Consider the following 24,526-nt stretch of genomic DNA (forward strand, 5'->3'; position numbering starts at 1 on the left):
GGGGTGGTGGGGGCGCTGGCGGGGCCGGAGAGGGTGCAGGAGGACAGGGGCATCTCGCTGATGGAGATCGACGGGGGGAAAATCCCAATCTTCTCGTTGGTGGCTTCCTGGATGGTGCGCTCATACTCTCTCACCTCATCCATCGTCATGTCTGCACGGAGAGAGAGAATGAGGGGGGAGACAGCACTCCAAAGCATTCTAATGCTTCTTTCTAATCTTAGCCTGGCATCACTACTAGTTATGTCATAATCAAAATGATCAAACATTTTCAAATCAAAAGTAATTTGATATTTTCTCAAGATGTGAATATTTTTGTCTTCATGTTTTCCCGATATAGAAACAACTAAAGCTTGCAAGAACCACTTATTTCAGAAAACATTTTGCATAGAAAAAGAGTGATTGGTTCCCTCCTGAGTCATGTCGACATGAACAACAGAACACGTCAATATGAAACAGAACAAGAGGAAATGAAACGACACATACGCTGACTTTGTCATGAATCTCTATGTCATCCAGTGATGGGGAGTTCGTGGAATGCTCTTGCTGCTCATGGCAAACTTTAATGTTGGTTTGTTCATGCATACTTTTCTCGTATTCCCGCACGTCATCCAAGTTCATATCTGCAAAGAGGGGAGGTGGAGATGTTGGCGTCTTCCCTTTAGGACACTCAAGACGAAGGTAGAGGAGGGGATAAGTGAGGAGGGGCACGCCGTGGGTGAGTAGAGAGCGCTGGGTGGTGGATTAGTGCTTTTGGGGGGGGCCGAAAGGTCAAAGTTCAAGCACAATCAATAGGAGGTGGAGAGGGCAGAGCTAGCTTCCCACGACCGAAAAGAGTTGGTGTCGAGAGGAGAGAGCTAGTCAGGCCAAAGCTGGGTTAGGAAGAGGAAGAAAGGGAGGGATAGAGGGAGAAGGGAAAGGAGAAGAGAGGGAGAACAAATGATCCAGAACCCTCCAAGTCAGACGGGAAGGGTTGGGAGCATCGCCGGAAAAAAATACATTCCCAAAGAACAGTCCTAGGCAAGGTCATCCCAAATACGTCAGGAGGAGATGGGTGAGGGGGAATCATCCAAATAGTGCATAGGAGGGAAAGTTATTTTTTCCCCCCCCCAGAGGTAGAGGAGAAGGGAGAGAGTGAGTAGCGGTGTCCCATTACAGCAGTAATGGCTTGTTATGGACTTACCCTGCAGCCATGGAAAAAGCTGAGTGCTAATAAGAGTCCTGCTAGTATTACTGCTACTGCTGCTGCTCTTATTGCCATGCATTGACGCCCCACATACACACAGCTTTCATGATCCAATGAGTGCAATATCTTCGTGTAATATCTCCTGATATTTTGACAGCAATTGCTATTCTTTTGTTAGGAAATTGTAGCAAATAGAGCCATTGATGCCAACATCTTTACAAGCCTTGATGCCAAAAAGAATGACAAATATTGCTGACACAAGAAGAAACAGACCAGTGTACAGGAGGGATATTGTTTGATTGAACGCCAACACAGAATTGCAGGAATTGGTTTTACAGATAAACATGGAAGGAACTGCAGTCCAGGGGCTGCTGTCTGTGTATGACTGAAGTAGTGAGCTAGTGAACACAGACCAACCCTGGACATGACAGTACTTCTAGGGGGCGATTTTCCCAGACACAGATTATGCCTATTGCTGGACTAAAAAGGACTTTCAATGGAGATTCTCCATTGCACATGCTTCTTAGTCCAGAACTGGGCTTAGAATCTGCCCCCTTGGTTACGTGATTATTGATATCTGAGAGGTCACCCAGCGTATAAGATAGAGTGGGGTTAGATGCAGTGATGGGGAATTGGATGGTGTTTAGGGGTTCACATGCCTTATTCAGTTCTATTACACACAATGATACAGACAGTATATTAGAGACAGCATCAACAGTAACCACTTAACTCACAAAAGGAGTAAAATCAAAATGGAAGTCCTTTCTTATTGATACCATTCTAAGGAAAGAGTGACTTCATAGGTCCCAGTGTTAAACTTGGGAAGTGTTCATTAGGTACAGAATAAAATGGGAGGGACTACCTATACTTGTCCAATAATAAACACTCATTATAACCTTCAACACATAAAAAAAATTGCCCTACTGAACACTACCCAGTGATTAGTTAGTGAGAGGACCAATAGAGCAATGCTTGTCGACCTACCGATCCACTCATCCACCCAGGCAAAAGCCTGCCTGTGGCCCAGGAGCAGCACGTCACGCACCACCTATAGGGAGAGACGGTAGAGGGGGTCAGAGAACACTGATCTCAGAGCAGATCTACAAAAATGTACCAGCACTTTCTATAGAGTAAGTGGCTGCTATTTGCTATTTAAATAGTGAACACTAAGTCACATACTATTCACGCACTGAGTGTAAAGCCTTTTGCGGAAGGGTTTAGTGGAGGACAGAATGGCTGTGTGTACGTGTGTGAGTGACCTCTGACCTTGTGTACAAACTGCTCTACGCGCGTCTGCAGGCCCCACACTTCAAACTTGACGGTGACCAGCTTGTAGGAGCACATGATGGGCTCCTGGGTGTCCCTCCAGCCCTCCTGCAGCATGCCTCTCGACGTCTTCTCTGACTTGAAGTACCGCAGGTCCTGTTGGGGTGGACACACACACGCACGCACGCACACACACACACACACACACACACACACACACACACACACACACACACACACACACACACACACACACACACACACACACACACACACACACACACACACACACACACAGATCTCAGTAATGAATCCAAACCTCTGTGCCCTGAGAGAAATGCATTATGGGAAAGCTAAAAATGGAACACTAACGTTAAATAGGAATCTTTCCCTCCAGATACTCTTCGCTAAATCTCAGGGGCTGAGGCAATTTATCATTCAACCACCGCTTACTGCATCTGCTATACTCAACAGTCTAACTATACTTACACAGACACTATATGCTAACATGCTGATTTCTAACACTGAAAGTTAGATAAGGAAGAGGTGTATGGGGAGAGAATCAGAAGGTGATGCTAGAGTTAGCTTAGCTAGCATTATCTGGTCAGAGCTGTATTGCGGAGTGTTTCGTGGGTTTATCTGCAATACAAACTCAATTCGGGAATATAACTAAACGTAAACTTAAATGAATAAAATTCCAACCCAATGAAATAGTTTGGATGACTAGGATGCTTAGGGCAAAACCAAAAGACTGAAATGGTGTCCGTCTGTTGTATCATTGTATCTTTGAGTATCACAGAGTATCACTGAGTATCAATGGGTATCACTGAGTATCAATGGGTATCAATGGGTATCACTGAGTATCACTGAGTATCAATGGGTATCACTGAGTATCAATGGGTATCACTGAGTATCAATGGGTATCACTGAGTATCAATGGGTATCGCTGAGTATCACTGAGTATCAATGAGTATCGCTGAGTATCACTGAGTATCAATGGGTATCAATGAGTATCACGGAGTATCACTGAGTATCAATGAGTATCACTGAGTATCGCTGAGTATCACTAAGTATCGCTGAGTATCGCTGAGTATCACTGAGTATCGCTGAGTATCACTGAGTATCACTGAGTATCAATGAGTATCAATGAGTATCAATGAGTATCACTGAGTATCGCTGAGTATCAATAAGTATTGGTGAATGTCCTTGTATCCACTGTCATTGTTATGTCTGAACCATGTTGCTGGTTCTATTTTTAGACTAATAATAAGACTCTAATCACCAGTGTTCGACTACAGAGACAGCCTGTGGCTACAATAACCCCTCCATTAACCCCTGGGCCCCATTAGCTCTAATGAAACAACACACACACACACACACACACACACACACACACACACACACACATGCACACACACACAGAGATGCAGATACACGCACGCACTCACCTCAGACTCTTTATAGTATCTCTCAGGGATCTCGTCGTAGGCGATATCCACAAAACACACTTCCCTTTCCTGGTCTTTATTTTCACTGTCTGAGAAGATCTGAAAACAAACAAAAATTCCCAAAGGTGCAGTTAGTCATCTATCACTTCAGGCATCAACAATATACTCTCTTTACAAAACTACACAGCTCAATGATATTGATTGGCCCTCCCAAAGTATCTTCTTTGTGTTATAATTCGAGGCCCTTCATTTACAGACATTTGTCATCTGTTTGATATTTGACAGAAGCTAGTCAATGTCCATTCTATTTCAGCCAGAGTGGTCAGAATATCCACAGGGTCAGATATTTGATTTGATTTAGCAGGGCCTGTGGTTACAAAGCAGCTCATAACCGTAGTGCTGATCCAGGATCAGTTTAGCCTTTTAGATCATAATGTATACAATTACTTGGACAGAGGGGGTCTGATCCTAGATCAGCACTCCTACTCTGAGACGCTTGATACATACAGGCCCTGATCTTAGATCTTTGATTATGGACCACTTAGACTTAGCTACTCCACGAGGCTACTGCAGAGACACGTCATTGCGCAATGCAGCCAGAAGGGAGAGCTCTAAGCTTGTGTTGATTGACTTCCACTGTACAGTACTCTCACTGTCATAATCTCCCATTCACACTCACAGACAGGCAGACAGACAGACCTCATATATAGCCGCAGGGCAAACAGACACCAATAGCATTACCCACTCTCTGTTTCCATCTAAGGAGCTAGAGGTGTGTGTGTGTGTGTGTGTGTGTGTGTGTGTGTGTGTGTGTGTGTGTGTGTGTGTGTGTGAGTGAGAGATAGGCTCGGTTATAGAGAGGAATACTCCATTACGCTAGGCCTCAGGAGATGAGTGAACGAATCCTCAGCCAGGGCAGAGTGCAACATTTCAAAGTGTGTTTTAACGTCTACGTTACACATCATGCTTCGAGCTACTGGCGGATGTATTGAAACTGCAGCGTACGGATAAATATTGCACGAATGTCAAGAAGTAACATTAAAAAGAGCACTCCACACCACGGATCACAACCTAAGTGAGATATGTAAGGCTTCGTGCTCGTAGCGAAGGATTAATATTGTATGCCTTGCTGCCAAATATGATTATGAAAAGTCCAACGAGAGCAAAGTGGCTGTGATGGTGCCACATTTATAATATATTTCCACCTTATTTATTGATGTATAATATCTACATTAAGAAAAATGTCAAATGATGTTGTATGACAATGTAAATTAAAAATCATATTTGGAAGCAATATGAACCGTAGCTTGTTCAGCTCATGTGCTATATTTGGACTAGTCTCAAATGCCAAAACATCAAGATGCCTTATGGGTTGGTAAAGTGTCCCCCCCCCCCCTCCCTCGGGGCCAGACACACGTTTCTCCAATCGATACAGTCGACTGAGGTGTGGACTCTGACCGCAGCCTGGTTGCCCTCTGTGACATATAGCAGGGTGTGAAGCTGTAGTGCTGTGCTCAATGTCAGGAGGTGGGGGGTCGACATCCTCAGGTTCAGTGCTTAAAGACAGAGAGACATGGACATGCAAATTTGCTCTCCCTTTCACTCTGTCTCCTGTCGTCTTTCTCTTTTTCTCCATCTTCTTGTCCATCTCTGTTCTCTTTTTCACTCTCATCTTCCTTTCTTCTCTCCATCTCCTATCTTCATCACCCTCTCAGCTCTTCCGTCCGTGTCCTCTCTTTTACTTCCTCACCTCTCTCTTCTTCTCACCTCTCTCCCTCTCCCTCCAAGGGGCCCTTCTGCCACAAGCTGTGTGAATGAGTCCTGCTGGCACATTGGGGGTGACATGCCATCATGGATGAGTGCAGCCAAGGGAGAGAGAAAAGAGGGAGGGTGTAGTAAGAAGAAGAAAGTGTAATAATGAGGGAAGAGGAGAGAATATGAGAGAGGGAGAACATGTCATAAATAATGAGGGAAGAGGAGAGAATATGAGAGAGGGAGAACATGTCATAAATAATGAGGGAAGAGGAGAGAGAGAGGGAGAACATGTCATAAATAATGAGGGAAGAGGAGAGAATATGAGAGAGGGAGAACATGTCATAAATAATGAGGGAAGAGGAGAGAGAGAGGGAGAACATGTCATAAATAATGAGGGAATAGGAGAGAGAGAGGGAGAACCTGTCATAAATAATGAGGGAAGAGGAGAGAGAGAGGGAGAACATGTCATAAATAATGAGGGACGAGGAGAGAATATGAGAGGGAGAACATGTCATAAATAATGAGGGAAGAGGAGAGAGAGAGGGAGAATGTGTCATGAATAATGAGGGAAGAAGAGAGAGAATGAGAGAGGGAGAACGTGTCATGAATAATGAGGGAAGAGGAGAGAGAATGAGAGAGGGAGAATGTGCCATAAATAATGAGGGGAGAGGAGAGAAAATGAGAGAGGGAGAACATGTCATAAATAATGAGGGAAGAGGAGAGAGAATGAGAGAGGGAGAAAGTGTAATAAATAATGAGGGAAGAGGAGAGAGAATGAGAGAGGGAGAACGTGTCATAAATAATGAGGGAAGAAGAGAGAATGAGAGAGGGAGAACATGTCATATATAATGAGGGAAGAGGAGAGAGAATGAGAGAGGGAGAACGTGTCATAAATAATGAGGGAATAGGAGAGAGAATGAGAGAGGGAGAACGTGTCATAAATAATGAGGGAAGAGGAGAGAGAATGAGAGTTGTGTAATAAATAATGAGGGGAGAGAGTAGGAACGTTAGGAAGAGGGGAGAAGAAAGAGAGAGAAGGAGAAAGGACAAGGAAGATGGAGGGAAGAAGAAAGAGAGCGTGCAAGAATGAATGAAAACGAGCAAGTAAGAGGCAGAGGGAGAGAAAGAAACTATGCAACTGTCTAATGGTGAGGTCTAAAGGAGACACAGATAGAGAGAAAGAGAGAGAGAGAGTGAGAGAGAACGAGAGAGAGAGAGAGAGAGAGAGAGACGAGAGAGAGAGAGAGAGAGAGAGAGAGAGAGAGAGAGAAAGTGAGAGAACGAGAGAGACAAAGTGAGAGAGCGAGATAATGACAACCATGAACCATTAGGGACAGGATTTAAGCAATGGCTCTTCTCCAAACCTAACGGCAGGCCTGCCCTGTCATGGTCTGCTACCTGATACGACTGTGGAATTGTCAATCACATCATCTAACCACACCCTCCACCCATTCATTCAGACAGAATATGTAGTCTGCTCACACACACACACACACACACACACACACACACACACACACACACACACACACACACACACACACACACACACACACACACACACACACACACACACACACACACACACACACTTCATTGTATGGATGTACACACAGGCAGACACACACATTACATTCAAACAGACATTTAACCCCTTCTCTGTCAGGAAACAGGACTGCGAGCGTGAAAACACGTTTTTACAACCTGACATTATCTTTCATATCATCGTGAGCACAGAAACACTGGGCTGCATATTACTTCACAACGCACAGTATCTTGGCAGAGGAGACTCTGAAATTTGGACCAGAGGGCTATACAGGGCTGTAAAAGACCATAGCTTGTGCTGGTCAGCCCTGAAGCTGCAGTGTCGGTGGATAGATTCACATGGGAGCTTTTTAGTGGAACTTGTGCGTACAAACACATACGTGTGTCTGCATCCTGGTGTCTGTATGCAACAACAAATGTGTACGTGATGTGTGTGTGTGTGTGTGATATGACTCCAAGTGCGCATGTGTGTGTTGTGTGTGTGCACGCACAGGGACACTGGCCACAGCAGTTGTTAGAAAAGAGAGATAGGCTGGGGTTGGATTACAGATGTAGAGACCAGAGTGAGGCTGCCTTTTACATTCAGTCTGATATAATATCCTCTCCTTTACATTCAGTCTGATATAATATCCTCTCCTTTACATTCAGTCTGATATAATATCATCTCCTTTACATTCAGTCTGATATAATATCCTCTCCTTTACATTCAGTCTGATATAATATCATCTCCTTTACATTCAGTCTGATATAATATCCTCTCCTTTACATTCAGTCTGATATAATATCCTCTCCTTTACATTCAGTCTGATATAATATCCTCTCCTTTACATTCAGTCTGATATAATATCCTCTCCTTTACATTCAGTCTGATATAATATCCTCTCCTTTACATTCAGTCTGATATAATATCCTCTCCTTTACATTCAGTCTGATATAATATCCTCTCCTTTACATTCAGTCTGATATAATATCCTCTCCTTTACATTCAGTCTGATATAATATCCTCTCCTTTACATTCAGTCTGATATAATATCCTCTCATTCAGTCTGATATAATATCTTTACATTCAGTCTGATATAATATCCTCTCCTTTACATTCAGTCTGATATAATATCCTCTCCTTTACATTCAGTCTGATATAATATCCTCTCCTTTACATTCAGTCTGATATAACAACCTCTCCTTTACATTCAGTCTGATATAATATCCTCTCCTTTACATTCAGTCTGATATAATATCATCTCCTTTACATTCAGTCTGATATAATATCATCTCCTTTACATTCAGTCTGATATAATATCCTCTCCTTTACATTCAGTCTGATATAATATCCTCTCCTTTACATTCAGTCTGATATAATATCCTCTCCTTTACATTCAGTCTGATATAATATCCTCTCCTTTACATTCAGTCTGATATAATATCCTCTCCTTTACATTCAGTCTGATATAACATCCTCTCCTTTACATTCAGTCTGATATAATATCCTCTCCTTTACATTCAGTCTGATATAATATCATCTCCTTTACATTCAGTCTGATATAATATCCTCTTCCTTTACATTCAGTCTGATATAACATTCATCCTCTCCTTTACATTCAGTCTGATATAATATCCTCTCCTTTACATTCAGTCTGATATAATATCCTCTCCTTTACATTCAGTCTGATATAATATCCTCTTTACTTTACATTCAGTCTGATATAATATCCTCTCCTTTACATTCAGTCTGATATAACATCCTCTCCTTTACATTCAGTCTGATATAATATCCTCTCCTTTACATTCAGTCTGATATAATATCCTCTCCTTTACATTCAGTCTGATATAATATCATCTCCTTTACATTCAGTCTGATATAACATCCTCTCCTTTACATTCAGTCTGATATAACATCCTCTCCTTTACATTCAGTCTGATATAATATCCTCTCCTTTACATTCAGTCTGATATAATATCCTCTCCTTTACATTCAGTCTGATATAACATCCTCTCCTTTACATTCAGTCTGATATAATATCCTCTCCTTTTTACATTCAGTCTGATATAATATCCTCTCCTTTACATTCAGTCTGATATAACATCCTCTCCTTTACATTCAGTCTGATATAATATCCTCTCCTTTACATTCAGTCTGATATAACATCCTCTCCTTTACATTCAGTCTGATATAATATCATCTCCTTTACATTCAGTCTGATATAACATCCTCTCCTTTACATTCAGTCTGATATAACATCATTCAGTCTGATATAATATCCTCTCCTTTACATTCAGTCTGATATAATATCATCTCCTTTACATTCAGTCTGATATAACATCCTCTCCTTTACATTCAGTCTGATATAACATCCTCTCCTTTACATTCAGTCTGATATAACATCCTCTCCTTTACATTCAGTCTGATATAATATCATCTCCTTTACATTCAGTCTGATATAACATCCTCTCCTTTACATTCAGTCTGATATAACATCCTCTCCTTTACATTCAGTCTGATATAACATCCTCTCCTTTACATTCAGTCTGATATAACATCCTCTCCTTTACATTCAGTCTGATATAATATCCTCTCCTTTTTACATTCAGTCTGATATAATATCATCTCCTTTACATTCAGTCTGATATAACATCCTCTCCTTTACATTCAGTCTGATATAATATCCTCTCCTTTACATTCAGTCTGATATAATATCCTCTCCTTTACATTCAGTCTGATATTTTTTTTATATATATTTTTTATTTCACCTTTATTTAACCAGGTAGGCTAGTTGAGAACAAGTTCTCGTTTGCAACTGTGACCTGGCCAAGATAAAGCGTAGCAATTCGACACATACAACAACAGAGTTACACACGGAATAAACAAATCATACAGTCAATAATACAGTAGAACAAAAGAAAACAAAAAGTCTATATACAGTGAGTGCAAATGAGGTAAGTTAAGGAAATAAATAGGCCATGGTGGCAAAGTAATTACAATATAGCAATTAAACACTGGAATGGTAGATCGGCAGAAGATGAATGTGCAGGTAGAGATACTGGGGTGCAAAGGAGCAAAATAAATACCGGTATGGGGATGAGGTAGGTAGATAGCCTATCTGTAAACAGCCCATCTAAGTACAGGTGCAGTGATCTGTAAAATGCTCTGACAGCTGGTGCTTAAAGCTAGTGAGGGAGATGTGAGTCTCCAGCTTCAGAAATGTTTGCAATTCGTTCCAGTCATGAGCAGCAGAGAACTGGAAGGAAAGACGCCCAAAGGAGGAATTGGCTTTGGGGGTGACCAGTGAGATATACCTGCTGGAGCGCATGCTACGAGTGGGTACTGCTATGGTGACCAGTGAGCTGAGATAAGGCGGGGCTTTACCTAGCAGAGACTTGTAGATAACCTGTAGCCAGTGGGTTTGGCGACGTGTGAAGCGAGGGCCAACCAACGAGAGCGTACAGGTGGTGGGTAGTGTATGGGGCTTTGGTGACAAAACGGATGGCACTGTGATAGACTGCATCCGGTTTGTTGAGTAGAGTGTTGGAGGCTATTTTATAGATGACATCACCGAAGTCGAGGATCAGTAGGATGGTCAGTTTTACGAGGGTATGTTTGGCAGCATGAGTGAAGGATGCTTTGTTGCGAAATAGGAAGCCGATTCTAGATTTAATTTTGGATTGGGGATGCTTAATGTGAGTCTGGAAGGAGAGTTTACAGTCTAACCAGACACCCAGGTATTTGTAGTTGTCCACGTATTCTAAGTCAGAGCCGTCCAGAGTCTTGATGCTGGACAGGCGAGCAGGTGTGGACGGCGATCGATTGAAAAGCATGCATTTAGTTTTAGTTGCGTTTAAGAGCAGTTGGAGGCCACGGAAGGAGAGTTGTATGGCATTGAAGCTCGTCTGGAGGTCAGTTAACACAGTGTCCAAAGAAGGTCCAGAGGTATACAGAATGGTGTCGTCTGCGTAGAGGTGGATCAGAGAATCACCGGCAACAAGAGAAACATCATTGATGTATACAGAGAAAAGAGTTGGCCCGAGAATTGAACCCTGTGGCACCCCCATAGAGACTGCCAGAGGTCCAGACAACAGGCCCTCCAATTTGACACACTGAACTCTATCAGAGAAGTAGTTGGTAAACCAGGCGAGGCAATCATTTGAGAAACCAAGGCTGTCGAGCCTGCCAATAAGAATGTTGTTATTGACAGAGTCGAAAGCCTTGGCCAGGTCAATGAATACGGCTGCACAGTAATGTCTCTTATCGATGGCGGTTATGATGTCGTTTAGAACCTTGAGCGTGGCTGAGGTGCACCCATGACCAGCTCTGAAACCAGATTGCATAGCGGAGAAGGTATGGTGGGATTCGAAATGGTCAGTAATCTGTTTGTTAACTTGGCTTTCGAAGACCTTAGAAAGACAGGGTAGGATAGATATAGGTCTGTAGCAGTTTGGGTCTAGAGTGTCACCCCCTTTGAAGAGGGGGATGACCGTGGCAGCTTTCCAATCTGAATAACATCCTCTCCTTTACATTCAGTCTGATATAACATCCTCTCTTTAACATCCTCTTTTTACATCTGCAGGACTTTCACAAACATTGACTGGCCATGGAAGCCAGTCTCTCACACACACACCATGATAAATGACCAGACAGGTTGATGTCCATCTACTCTCTCTTACCACATTAAGAGAGAGTGGACTGACAACTCCTCACACACACACACACGCACACACACCCTTCATCCTAACATATTATTATGCTAACACAGTAGTAGAACTATTATTCTGTAGTGATACGAGTTTGTGAATTGGGAGAGAGAGAAGGCCAGAGTATAAATGAAATGGGCTCTTCAATTAGCAGAGCTGCACTTGGCTGACACTGAGGGGCCATAAGGCCCCTATTATGGAATTACTTTATCATACTGAAGGCCTCAGTGCAACACACACACACACGCACACACACACACACACACGGTCTTCACTCACGTTGTCATTGCTGCCTTTGTTGTCCTCGTATTTCGTCTCTATGTGAATGGAGAACTTGGGCAAGAAAGAACACTGCAAAACAAAAACAGATGAGATGTATCAGGTGAGACATTTGAAAATGGTGGAAAAACAACCTCTTTCACCTGAAACGGGTGTTTAGTTTTATAATTGTTTATGTGTCATCGAGACATTTAGTCTCTAGACTTCTTGTACCAGTATCTCCACCAACTGATGTGTTTGGTGCTTTGTTCAGAAAGGGGAGATGAATGAATATGAGTATGCTCTGTATGCATGTCCGTGTGTGTGTGTGGTCTGTGTGTGTCTGCGTCCTGTGTGTGTGCGTGCCCGCGTGCGTGCATGTACCCCTCCTATGACTCACACACAGCCTTTTATCGAGCCCGAAACTCTGTCACTGTCAAAGCCATGTCTCCCCCTCATCCCCCTTTCCTCCATCCGCTCCTCCTCTCTATATGAAGCCATATGACTCACTGTGGTGGCATTTATCACTTTCTGAGAATTTCAAAATGCCACAGCTCAAAGGCTTTAGAAGATTCAGACAGCATGTTACAGGGGGCACCGGCAGGTTTCCAAGACTGTCATCAATCTTGAACCCTTTGGCATAAAACACTGCTACAGTAATGTTTTGATAAAGGCGTTGAGACTGATGCCGGTTGTAAAGAGTTATTGGAAACACTTGCTGTGAACTACCAGTGTATAAAGCATTATTTGTATTTGTATATATTATGGATCCCAAAGGCAGCAGCTACTTTCCTGGGGTCCGGCAAAATTATACAGTTATACCATTTAAAAAAAAAAACATTACAAATGCATTCATTACAGAACCTAAACCTAAAAAAGATATGGACGTGAAAATACGTTACTTAAAGGTGAACTAGGCAGAAATCGCTCCACCATTTCCTGGTTGCTAAAATTCCAATAGTTAGCCTAATTTCAGTTTATGTGACAAAACAAGCACCGCTACTTAGACTTGCTTTCAATGAGAATGACAGATGTATAACTCACATTTCTATGTGAATTTGGTCGGGTCGGCCAAAAAGTGACACATTGCAGCTTTAAAAGCATTTAATACCAGGTAAAAAGTATTTAAGAAAGCTCCAGTGAAAAGTATTTAAGACAGCTCCAGAGAAAAGTATTTAAGACAGCTCCAGAGAAAAGTATTTAAGACAGCTCCAGAGAAAAGTATTTAAGACAGCTCCAGAGAAAAGTATTTAAGACAGCTCCAGAGAAAAGTATTTAAGACAGCTCCAGAGAAAAGCATTTAAGACAGCTCCAGAGAAAAGCATTTAAGAAAGCTCTGGCTATGGCAGCAAAGCAAATGGACATCATTTGACACCTCAAAGGCAGTTGAATCCTCAGGGCAGTAAAAATGTATGACGCTTCTCGTGCGTGAAACAAGGGAATGGATATGTCTTTATCTCTGGAGAGCGCATGCCTAGCTACAGACATACACCAGCATGAAGAGAGCTGCCATTCAGAAGACACACATGGAAATGCACAAGCGCGCACACACACTGACGCTAAGCTGTTGCTATGGATAGCCATACTAATGTCTCCATAGGGGGAAGCGTCATTCTAACAGAGCCACTTACATTTGATTTAAATCCAAAATGACACAATAAATATGCACAAAAAAAAACCGACACAACCCAAGCCTTCTATACACACATATCCCAAAACACTGACTCCTTACGTAACGTCTAACTAAAACAACCAGTGAAGCAGAAGAAAATGGTTCTTTCCTGGTCCTTCCGTGTTGCTGCATTAAATGCATCCTGACACCCTGTACATTGTTGAACTGCGGTGTCTCTCTTCACAGCTCTGTGATCGATAAAGGAAATGGAAGAGGTACTTACGGTGTACTCTACAGAGGCAGGCCCAGGGGGGCGCGTTCGGAGCAGAGGGGAGAAAACACAGCACAGTTAGGGCTTCAATAACACAACAACACAGAAGAAACAGAGACAGGTTAGGGTGTGATACAACGGGAAGGAGCACAACATGACACGAGAAACAACACAGCTCCCACATCCGGAATGTTGCTGAACATTTTCCATTGACTTTTGAAGAAGCATTTCTGGGAACTGATGCTGACTGAACTGATAGTCTTACATAAACAGACAGAAACTTTGCCAGAATGTTCTCGGAACGTTTTGTTTTGGTTAGCTATGTGCACTGTAGCATAACGTGACTCAGCTAGCCTGGCTATGCTATGAGCTGTGTCACAGTAACTAGATTAGGTTGAGGTTAGCCTGGTACTTTTCCGCTAGGGTTACGGTCGATACGTGGTCAGAGCTCATTTCTGACCGCACACAACCATCTGTGGTGCCTGGTATGAATGGATGCTGGTTCTACAATAACACATCGGTGAGTGTGTGTGTGTGTGTGTGTGTGTGTGTGTGTTCACCTGTTATGGTATAAGGGTAGTAGTTCCAGGCCTTCTCTGTTACGTAGAAGATGTTGGGCACCACTGCTCGAGCCCAGCTGGGCAATTTACTGTAAAAAGAGAGAGGGTGAGAGAGAGGAGACAGAGAGAGAGAGATGGAGAGAGATGGAGAGAGAGAAAGAGGGAGAGAGAGAGAGAGAGAGAGAGAGAGACGGAGAGAGAGAAAGAAGAGATATGAAAAGGAAGAGAGGAGATGAAAGAGATACATCATGTCTGAGTAATTGGTCTGATTAATAATTTCTAAAGTTTGAGTCGTTTTCCTTCCTTCCTTCCTTCCTTCCTTCCTTCCTTCCTTCCTTCCTTCCTTCCTTCTCAAGGTGAGTGGGCATGTTTAAAAGCCCTGGCCATTGAAGGCGTTTAAAAATAAACTTGAAAATGAAACAAAGAACATTGAAAAAGATAAGAGAGAGCAGCACTTAAAAGAGCCGTCTGTAGCCTCGCAACACGACCTCAATGGGTTTGTGTTTTTGATTACAACCGCAAGGTTTTGTTGGAGAGGTTGAGAGCTCTTCTACACACTGGCGCACCAAAACAGACACACACTAGCCTTGGCAGAGAAAGCTGAAGGGACATTTACTCAAAGGCTCTAGTGAGTATTACAGTGCATATAAAGGTGTGCGTGTCTGCAGTGTAGCATAGAGATTGGTGTGTGTGTGTGCGTGCATGTAAGTCTCTAATATCTGATACAAGTTTAGATATTCAATTTTCTTTGATCACACATTGATAAAGAAGTTAGCTACATGACTGTGAATATAGCTGATATACAAATAAACCGATACGCCAAAGAAACCTTGTGAAAATGTTGACAGGACAACTTTTCACAGCCTATCCCCCAAAAAGCAAATGACAGACACTCCTCCATCTGCTCAACGTCTCTCATTCTTCTTTCAATCAATACTTCATGCTCGTCAACACATCGGTACGCATTGACACACTGTGGCACGCATTGACACATTGTGGTACGCATTGACACACTGCGGCACGCATTGACACACTGTGGCACGCATTGACATACTGTGGCACGCATTGACACATTGTGGTACGCATTGACACACTGTGGTACGCATTGACACACTGTGGCACGCATTGACACATTGTGGTACGCATTGACACACTGTGGCATGCATTGACATACTGTGGTACGCATTGACACACTGTGGCACGCATTGACACATTGTGGTACGCATTGACACACTGTGGCACGCATTGACATACTGTGGCACGCATTGACACATTGTGGTACGCATTGACACACTGTGGCACGCATTGACATACTGTGGTACGCATTGACACACTGTGGCACGCATTGACACACTGTGGTACGCATTGACACACTGTGGCACGCATTGACACACTGTGGTACGCATTGACATACTGTGGCACGCATTGACATATTGTGGTACGCATTGACACACTGTGGCACGCATTGACATACTGTGGTACGCATTGACACACTGTGGCATGCATTGACACACTGTGGTACGCATTGACACCCTGTGGCACGCATTGACACACTGTGGTACGCATTGACACACTGTGGTACGCATTGACACACTGTGGTACGCATTGACACACTGTGGTACGCATTGACACACTGTGGTACGCATTGACACACTGTGGTACGCATGGACACACTGTGATACGCATTGACACACTGTGGTACGCATTGACACACTGTGGTACGCATTGACACACTGTGGTACGCATTGACACACTGTGGTACGCATTGACACACTGTGGTACGCATTGACACACTGTGGTACGCATTGACACACTGTGGTACGCATTGACACACTATAGGACTTCACACTGCACCCACCAAGCTCTGTAGGCGGTGGTAAAGTTTCTCCATCCCACACTTTTCACACCTCACAAATTCCTACAGCAATAAGAGACTCTGGCAGAGAAACCATTCATCTGCGCTAAAGTTCTGAAAGTGTGGACTAGTATGTGTGTGTGTGGTGTTTGCGTGTCCGCAAAGTACTTTATTCCATCACAAAATAAACCATCCGAGTCGATGTGTCATGAAGACCCTTGAAATAATGAATTCCTAATGAATGTTTAAGTTAAGAGGTTATTCAAGCTATTCAGCACTAGAACAATAACCCAGCGAATCAGAAAGGGGATTGAGTGCTGGGGACCATGACACAATGTTCATTGGCTTCAATTTCCTGCTTGCTTTGGAATATTACGGCCAATGTATTTGTATTAAATAAATAATATTTGTCCTGTTCTGTTGTGACGCATGATACATAACTGGCCCCAAACTAAATGTATTCTATTACATTAACAATGTTCTTCTCATCTTCTCATTATTGTCATGACATTTATATTTTCACGACAGAAAGGCCTTGGTTTACACGGAAGGTTGAGAAGAGCTGGCGGATTCACTGTGTCTTGGAATAGTCTCCCTCTCTCCCTCTCCTCCGCTACCTCTCTCCTCCTCCCCCTCTCCTCCTCCCCCTCTCTCCTCCTCCCCCCTCTCCCTCTCTCCCTCTCTCCCCCTCCTCCTCCCTCTCCCTCTCTCCCCCTCCTCCTCCCCCTCTCTCCCTCTCTCCCCTCCACCTCCCTCTCTCCTCCTCCTCCCTCTCTTTTATTTTCTGCCCCCTCTCCCTCCTTACATAAGGCAGACACCAGGTTCACTAAACCTGAGATGGATGTTTATGGAGAGGTTGTACTTGTAGTAGTCAGCTGGACACACACACACACACGCACACACACACACGCACACACACACCCATCTGCTGTGAAGAACTAGAGCAGCGGGAGTGTGTTTAAGAGGTGGTAGGGGCTTAGGTGACTGTAGCCGTGGTTGCACAACGAGTGGCGAGTTAACATATGCACACAAACACACACACACATTCGCAAAAACACAGTGTCCCTGCTGTTGCTCAACCTCACTATATAATTCCCTCATCGTCATACTGTGTCCTCTGATGAACTGTGTCCACATCTTCTCTTACAATAATGAATGGTGACAGTTTCCCTAATGGGAGTTGGGTAGTGACATTTGTTATTATATAGCCAGTCCTTATTCAAACAAAACATAAATGCTTGCGTCAGCGATCGGGATGCCCGGGACCTAAAGGTGCTGAGTCAGCAGGGTCTGCCCTGCCGTATCACTAATCATTGAGAGATAATGTATTCCATGACAGATTCAAGTGGAAGGGACTGTGATAAGACCTGATCCAAGATCTGTTGTTTTGAAGAGCCCGCAGCAGGTTTTTTTGATAATGTTAAATGTCTCCTTCTGAATATGCCTGTCTCTCTTTCCCTCTTTTGCTCTCTCTCTCTCTCTTGCACTCCCTCCTTCCCCTTCACTCTCTCCTCTGTGTCCCTCTGTTCCCCTCGGCTCTCTCTCTCTCCCTCTTGCACTCCCTCCCTCCCATTCACTCTCTCCTCTGTTCCCCTCCTTCCCCCCGGCTCTCTCTCTCCGTCTCTCTCTCTCTCAATGATTAGTGATACGGCAGGGCAGACCCTGCTGACTCAGCACCTTTAGGTCCCGGGCATCCCGATCGCTGACGCAAGCATTTGTGATGAAATCTAGCTCTCTCTGTCCCTCTCTCTCTAGATATTGCCGACTTAGGAAGTTTCTGTCCTTGGATGCTCAGAGATGCGCTGGGAGAGGTCACACACACACACACACACACACACACACCCACGGCTGAGAGCCAAGACGTGAGGGGGTGGAGTATTGTGTGTTGCACAGCTGTGAGGGCGAAGTAACTCGGGGCAACATGACAGCAGCAGTCTGCCATGCGAAGCGCCGAGTGTGTGAGGAACAACACTTTGCCTGCGTTCCAAAAGGCACCCTATTCCCTATATAGTGCACTAAACCTACAGATAATGTAAAAGTGGAAGAGTAAAATCTACAATCTGGGATTTTATATTCAGTAAAACAGCAGCCCAGCATCTTGTTTTGGTGTACAACCATTGGACAGATCCCAGATTGTACCTTTAACATGGGTGGATGATGGTCACTCACTCACCTGTTGAGGTAGACACGTTTCTCGGTGAACTGGCCCTGACCGTGGGCGGGGTCCTCAAACGGTTCATTCTGGACCACCTCCACCCCCTCACCGCGGTCACTCTGCTCATGGCTGTGCTTGCTGATCATATACAGCTGGCCAATCCTGTACTGGAGAGAACAGAGAGAGACAAGACCGCAGGATGTTTAGGGTACGACCGCAACATGAACACTGATCAGTCCTGTAACGGAGGAAACAGAGAGGTGGACCCGACCATGACTGTAACATGAACCCAAACATTAACAAGCACAGGAAGAACAGGAAGAACACATATGACTTCATGTACAGCACCTTCAGAAAGCCTTCACACCCCTTCACTTTTCCCACATTTGGTTGTGTTGTAAAGTGGGATTAACACTGATTTAATTGTCTTTTTTTTGTGTGTGTCAACGATCTACACAAAATACTGTGTAATAAAAATAAATAAACACGGATATATTTTGATTAGATAAGTATTCAACCCCCCGATACAGTTGTTTCTTGCTGAGTAAGTCTGCGAGAGTTCTGTAAACCTGGATTGTACAATATTTGGCCATTATTCTTAAAAAAAAAACAACAACATTCAAGCCATTTTCAAGTCGAGCCATATCTTTTTTAAGGCGATTTAAGTCAAAACTGTAACTAGGCCACTCATGAACATTCAACGTCGTCTTGGTGAGCAACTCCAGTGTATATTTGGCCTTGAGTTTTATGTTATTGTCCTGCTGAAAAGTGGATTTGTCTGGAGGGAACAGAGAGGGGGACCAGACCAGAGATGGGTTAGCCAGCAGTGGAAGCAAAAAGAGTTCAAACGACAACCACACAGCAATGCAAAAGTGAACCACAGATATAATCATCTCCTATGACACGTCAACACCAGATAAATGACAGATTATTTTGTATGAGCTTTATCTGTCACAAATGCTTTATTAAAACAGTTGAGTTTGAGGTAGATTTCATTTCACCCTTCAGGATGTCACCACCAACACTTTGAAGTCACTGTTTTCAGGGCTCTTGCCCTTTCCTTTGAAGACGACTAGAAAGAAAGACCACCAGGGAAGTGCTTCTGAGACTTCCTGACCAATCTATTGAGGCTTTAATCATTCAAGGTTTATCCACAAAGACTGGCTTTTGACCAGAGTTAAGCTGCTGTCCCGGAGCAAGAGACAAAGGATGGAAAGAGAAGAGGAGGTGGGAGGACGTAGGGAGAGAGAGAGAGAGGCAGAGAGAGAGAGGGGAGAGATCGAAAGGACAGCCAGAGAGAGCGAGAGGGAGGGTGGGGCTGGGAAAAGAGTGGAAAGATACAGAGGGAAAGAGAGGGGGCAGAGAGAGGTTGGGAGAAGAGGGAATGCATTAGAAAGCCAGAGGGGAAAGATAAAGAGGGAGAGAGGATTGAGAAAAAGAGAGCTGGTAGAGTAAGAGAGAGAGGATGAATGAAGAACCAGGATAGGCAGAGAGAGAGAGGATGAATGTAGAACCAGGATAGGCAGAGAGAGAGAGAGAGAGAGGATGAATGAAGAACCAGGATAGGCAGAGAGAGAAGATCAATGTAGAACCAGGATCGGCAGAGAGAGAGGATCAATGTAGAATCAGGATCGGCAGAGAGAGAGGATCAATGTAGAATCAGGATAAGCAGAGAGAGAGGATCAATGTAGAATCAGGATAAGCAGAGAGAGAGGATCAATGTAGAATCAGGATAAGCAGAGAGAGAGGATCAATGTAGAATCAGGATAAGCAGAGAGAGAGGATCAATGTAGAATCAGGATAAGCAGAGAGAGGATGAGAAATGGAGGGAAAGAGAGATAAGAGAACATTATTCAGGAGAGCAAGGGAAAAGTGAGGGAGAAGCTGGAGAGCGGTAGCACGAGAAAAAGAGGGGGAGAGGTAGAGGGCACGCTGCGATGATACTGAACGACGCTAATCCTCTTATCCCTGGCCAGCTGAGAACAAGTGAAGCCCTCTACTCATCCCCTGCTGAGTCACTCCTCTACTGCACCCCTCTCTCCACTCATCCTCCACGCATGACCTGCCGGGCTGCTACAAAATAAAGCTTTGGGAAATGGAAGAGGAGGAGAGGAGTGGGGGAAGAAGAGGAAATGGAAGAGGAGGAGAGGAGTGGGGGAAGAAGAGGAAATGGAAGAGGAGGAGAAGGGGTTGGGGTGCAGTGGAAGAAGGGGGGGGGATTGATGTTTCTAACTTTTCCATCAGCCTTGGCTCTTAAGATGTTAAGTGACTTCAGGGGAAACTGTGAAGGATTGACCTCATGTTGACCCCCAAAGCACAAAATGGTGTCAAGGATCTGCAAGGGTCCTCGAGTGTCACAGTTTTCAGGACACACACTGCCCAATAGGAATAATCTGAAAGTTTGTTACATTGAGGTGTAGAGGCCACTTTGTACAGCTCTTTAAACTACAACCACTTCCCACCCTCCATTCCGTGTCCTCCACAGTCAGCTGGTTGCTCCTTTAAACTTACAAAAAATAGAAACTGCTTTTTTTGAGTGACTCACTCACTGAGTGACTCACTCATTCCTCACCAGCCGGAACCCAATGTCTCACAGGGCTATGGAGAATGTATGCCTCAGCACAAAAGTGCATCCAGGAACCACCTACAGTAGCACAAATCTACACATTGCAGCCCGAGACGCAATCAATTATTAAGACCGGTGTGCCCGCGTGGGCGAGACTTGTCACACAGACATGGCGGACGGGGCGGAAGGAGACACTGCAATGTCATCATCCAGGGCCAGGAGTGTCCCTTCGGGGGGGGTGGGAAGCAGGGACGCAGTCCTGGCTGGATGTCTGACAGGAACAGAGAGAATCCTCGGAGAGGATGTCCTTCATCTGAATGAGTCGACCGACACACCCCTGCATCACATGGTGAGGTCATTTTGAATATTGAAGAGCTCCCCGCGTGTTTAAGTTACAGACGTACCGTTATGGCTTTAGCTCAATCCCCTCTTTCTGCCAATATAAAGTTTGCGCTTATTCCATAACACGGGGCTTGTGAAAGCAGTCTTTTTCTACACACGAGAAGATCCGGACAAGAAAACCATCACGAAATTGGCTGTAAAACTCAAACTGTGTGAGCTAAACTAATAGTAGTCACCACCATCGAAAGGGGAAGAGTGTCACGAACACCAATGTGTCGGTTGTTCTGCTTTACGACGTAGACAAGCATCAGGGGAGTCCTCTGAAGGTAACCCAGTACCGGGCTGGAAAAATGGCAAAAAGTGAATAAGGGGTCAAATGTGCCACGAAAAACGTGACTAAACTAAGGGGTAAAGAATAAAATCTCTGAGTTCTTATATCTCTCAGATATAGGACAGACACATCAACATCTTATTCCTTATTATTTATTTTTTGGATTGTGTTTTGTACAAATGTGCTATATTCAATATGCTTCTATGGGCTATAGCAGTAAAGGCTCCAGGGGCCTTAAAATTCAAAATCAAATGGACAAATGATTCATTTAATGACCATCGTAAAACAATTCCATTTGTAAGCTTAGTACACTGCTCAAAAAAATAAAGTGAACACTTAAACAACACAATGTAACTCCAAGTCAATCACACTTCTGTGAAATCAAACTGTCCACTTAGGAAGCAACACTGATTGACAATAAATTTCACATGCTGTTGTGCAAATTTAATAGACAACAGGTGGAAATTATAGGCAATTAGCAAGACACCCCCAATAAAGGAGTGGTTCTGCAGGTGGTGACCACAGACCACTTCTCAGTTCCTATGCTTCCTGGCTGATGTTTTGGTCACTTTTGAATGCTGGCGGTGCTTTCACTCTAGTGGTAGCATGAGACGGAGTCTACAACCCACACAAGTGGCTCAGGTAGTGCAGCTCATCCAGGATGGCACATCAATGCGAGCTGTGGCAAGGTTTGCTGTGTCTGTAAGCGTAGTGTCCAGAGCATGGAGGCGCTACCAGGAGACAGGCCAGTACATCAGGAGACGTGGAGAGGCCATAGGAGGGCAACAACCCAGCAGCAGAACCGCTACCTCCGCCTTTGTGCAAGGAGGAGCACTGGCAGAGCCCTGCAAAATGACCTCCAGCAGGCCACAAATGTGCATGTGTCTCCTCAAACGGTCAGAAACAGACTCCATGAGGGTGGTATGAGGGCCCGACGTCCACAGGTGGGGGTTGTGCTTACAGCCCAACACCGTGCAGGACATTTGGCATTTGCCAGAGAACACCAAGATTGGCAAATTCGCCTGCAACACCCTCCAGCATGACCGGTTTGGCGGTGGGTCAGTCATGGTGTGGGGTGGCATTTCTTTGGGGGGCCGCACAGCCCTCCATGTGCTCGCCAGAGGTAGCCTGACTGCCATTAGGTGCCGAGATGAGATCCTCAGACCCCTTGTGAGACCATATGCTGGTGCGGTTGGCCCCGGGTTCCTCCTAATGCAAGACAATGCTAGACCTCATGTGGCTGGAGTGTGTCAGCAGTTCCTGCAAGAGGAAGGCATTGATGCTATGGACTGGCCCGCCTGTTCCCCAGACCTGAATCCAATTGAGCACATCTGGGACATCATGTCTCGCTCCATCCACCAGCGCCACGTTGCACTACAGACTGTCCAGGAGTTGGCAGACGCTTTAGTCCAGATCTGGGAGGAGATCCCTCAGGAGACCATCCGCCACCTCATCAGGAGCATGCCCAGGCGTTGTAGGGAGGTCATACAGGCACGTGGAGGCCACACACACTACTGAGCCTCATTTTGACTTGTTTTAAGGACATTACATCAAAATTGGATCAGCCTGTTTTGTGGTTTTCCACTTTAATTTTGAGTGTGACTCTAAATCCAGACCACCATGGGTTGATAAATTTGAGCAGTGTATATACTGCAATCTATGGGGCATTAAGTGTGGTCTCTCTCTCTCTCTCTCTCACCTGCTTGTTGAACATCTCATTCCAAAATCATGGGCATTAAAATGGAGTTAGTCCCCCCCCTTTGATGCTATAACAGTCTCTACTCTTCCGGGAAGGCTTTCCACTAGATTTTGGAACATTGCTGCGGGGACTTGCTTCCAATCAGCCACAAGAGGATTAGTCACATCGGGGACACTGATGTTGGGCGATTAGGCCTGACTCGCACTCGGCGTTCCAATTCATCCCAAAGGTGTCCGATGGGGTTGAGGTCAAGGCTCTGTACAGGCCAGTTAGGTTCATCTACACCAATCTTGACAAACCTTTTCTGTATGCACAGACCATTATTCCTCCTCCACCAAGCTTTACAGTTGGCACTATGCATTGGTCAGGCAGCGGTCCCATTGCCAGATGGTGAAGCATGATTCATCACTCCAGAGAAGGGGTTTCCACTGCTCTAGCCAACGCTTGGCATTGCGCATGGTGATCTTAGGCTTGTGTGCGGCTGCTTGGCCATGGAAACCCATTTCATGAAGTGGTTAGAGGGACAACAGAGCCCTGAGAACCAGCCCATCAGTGACCTGATGATCATTAGCAAGTCGGGTACTAACTACACATGTCCAGAGTGCATAAGAGGAGATTACCGTGATTCAACGGTCACATGGAATTTTACTGCAGTCATGACTGCCGGTGTGACGGTAATAAGGTCACCGCAACAGTCCTAGTGATGACAGAGAGTGACAAAGGGTCTGAAAACTAATTTGTCATGTTTTGGAAATGACACATCCTCTTTCATTCACTTCCTCATAATCTTTGTTGACGAGGGGCAGCAGTTTCTAAATATAGAGAGAGTGAGCATACAGTATCTGTATTGGTTGAATAAGTCATTGTCCACATTCTCATTTGAAACAGTGATGAGGGGCAGGGGATCAATGTTGCACCAGAGGAGGCTGGTGGGAGAGATATAGTAGGACAGTCTGGAAGGGAATAGATGGAAAGGTGTCAAAAACATAAAACA

The 24,526-nt window shown here is 44.5% G+C and overlaps 1 protein-coding gene across 1 annotated transcript in view; it reads right to left on the minus strand.

Moving 5' to 3' along the window:
• LOC112265102 (cytoplasmic phosphatidylinositol transfer protein 1) overlaps positions 1-24,526 on the minus strand; it is an 83,985-nt gene that overhangs the window by 3,656 nt on the left and 55,803 nt on the right. Inside the window, 8 exon segments of the mRNA XM_024442149.2 lie at positions 2-151; positions 2,168-2,231; positions 2,450-2,605; positions 3,898-3,996; positions 12,163-12,234; positions 14,037-14,044; positions 14,585-14,673; positions 18,613-18,761. Of these exon segments, the coding sequence (XP_024297917.2) occupies positions 2-151; positions 2,168-2,231; positions 2,450-2,605; positions 3,898-3,996; positions 12,163-12,234; positions 14,037-14,044; positions 14,585-14,673; positions 18,613-18,761 (787 nt within the window).

The sequence above is a fragment of the Oncorhynchus tshawytscha genome, linkage group LG02, assembly GCF_018296145.1.
Source record: "Oncorhynchus tshawytscha isolate Ot180627B linkage group LG02, Otsh_v2.0, whole genome shotgun sequence".
Taxonomy (NCBI): Eukaryota; Metazoa; Chordata; class Actinopteri; order Salmoniformes; family Salmonidae; genus Oncorhynchus; species Oncorhynchus tshawytscha.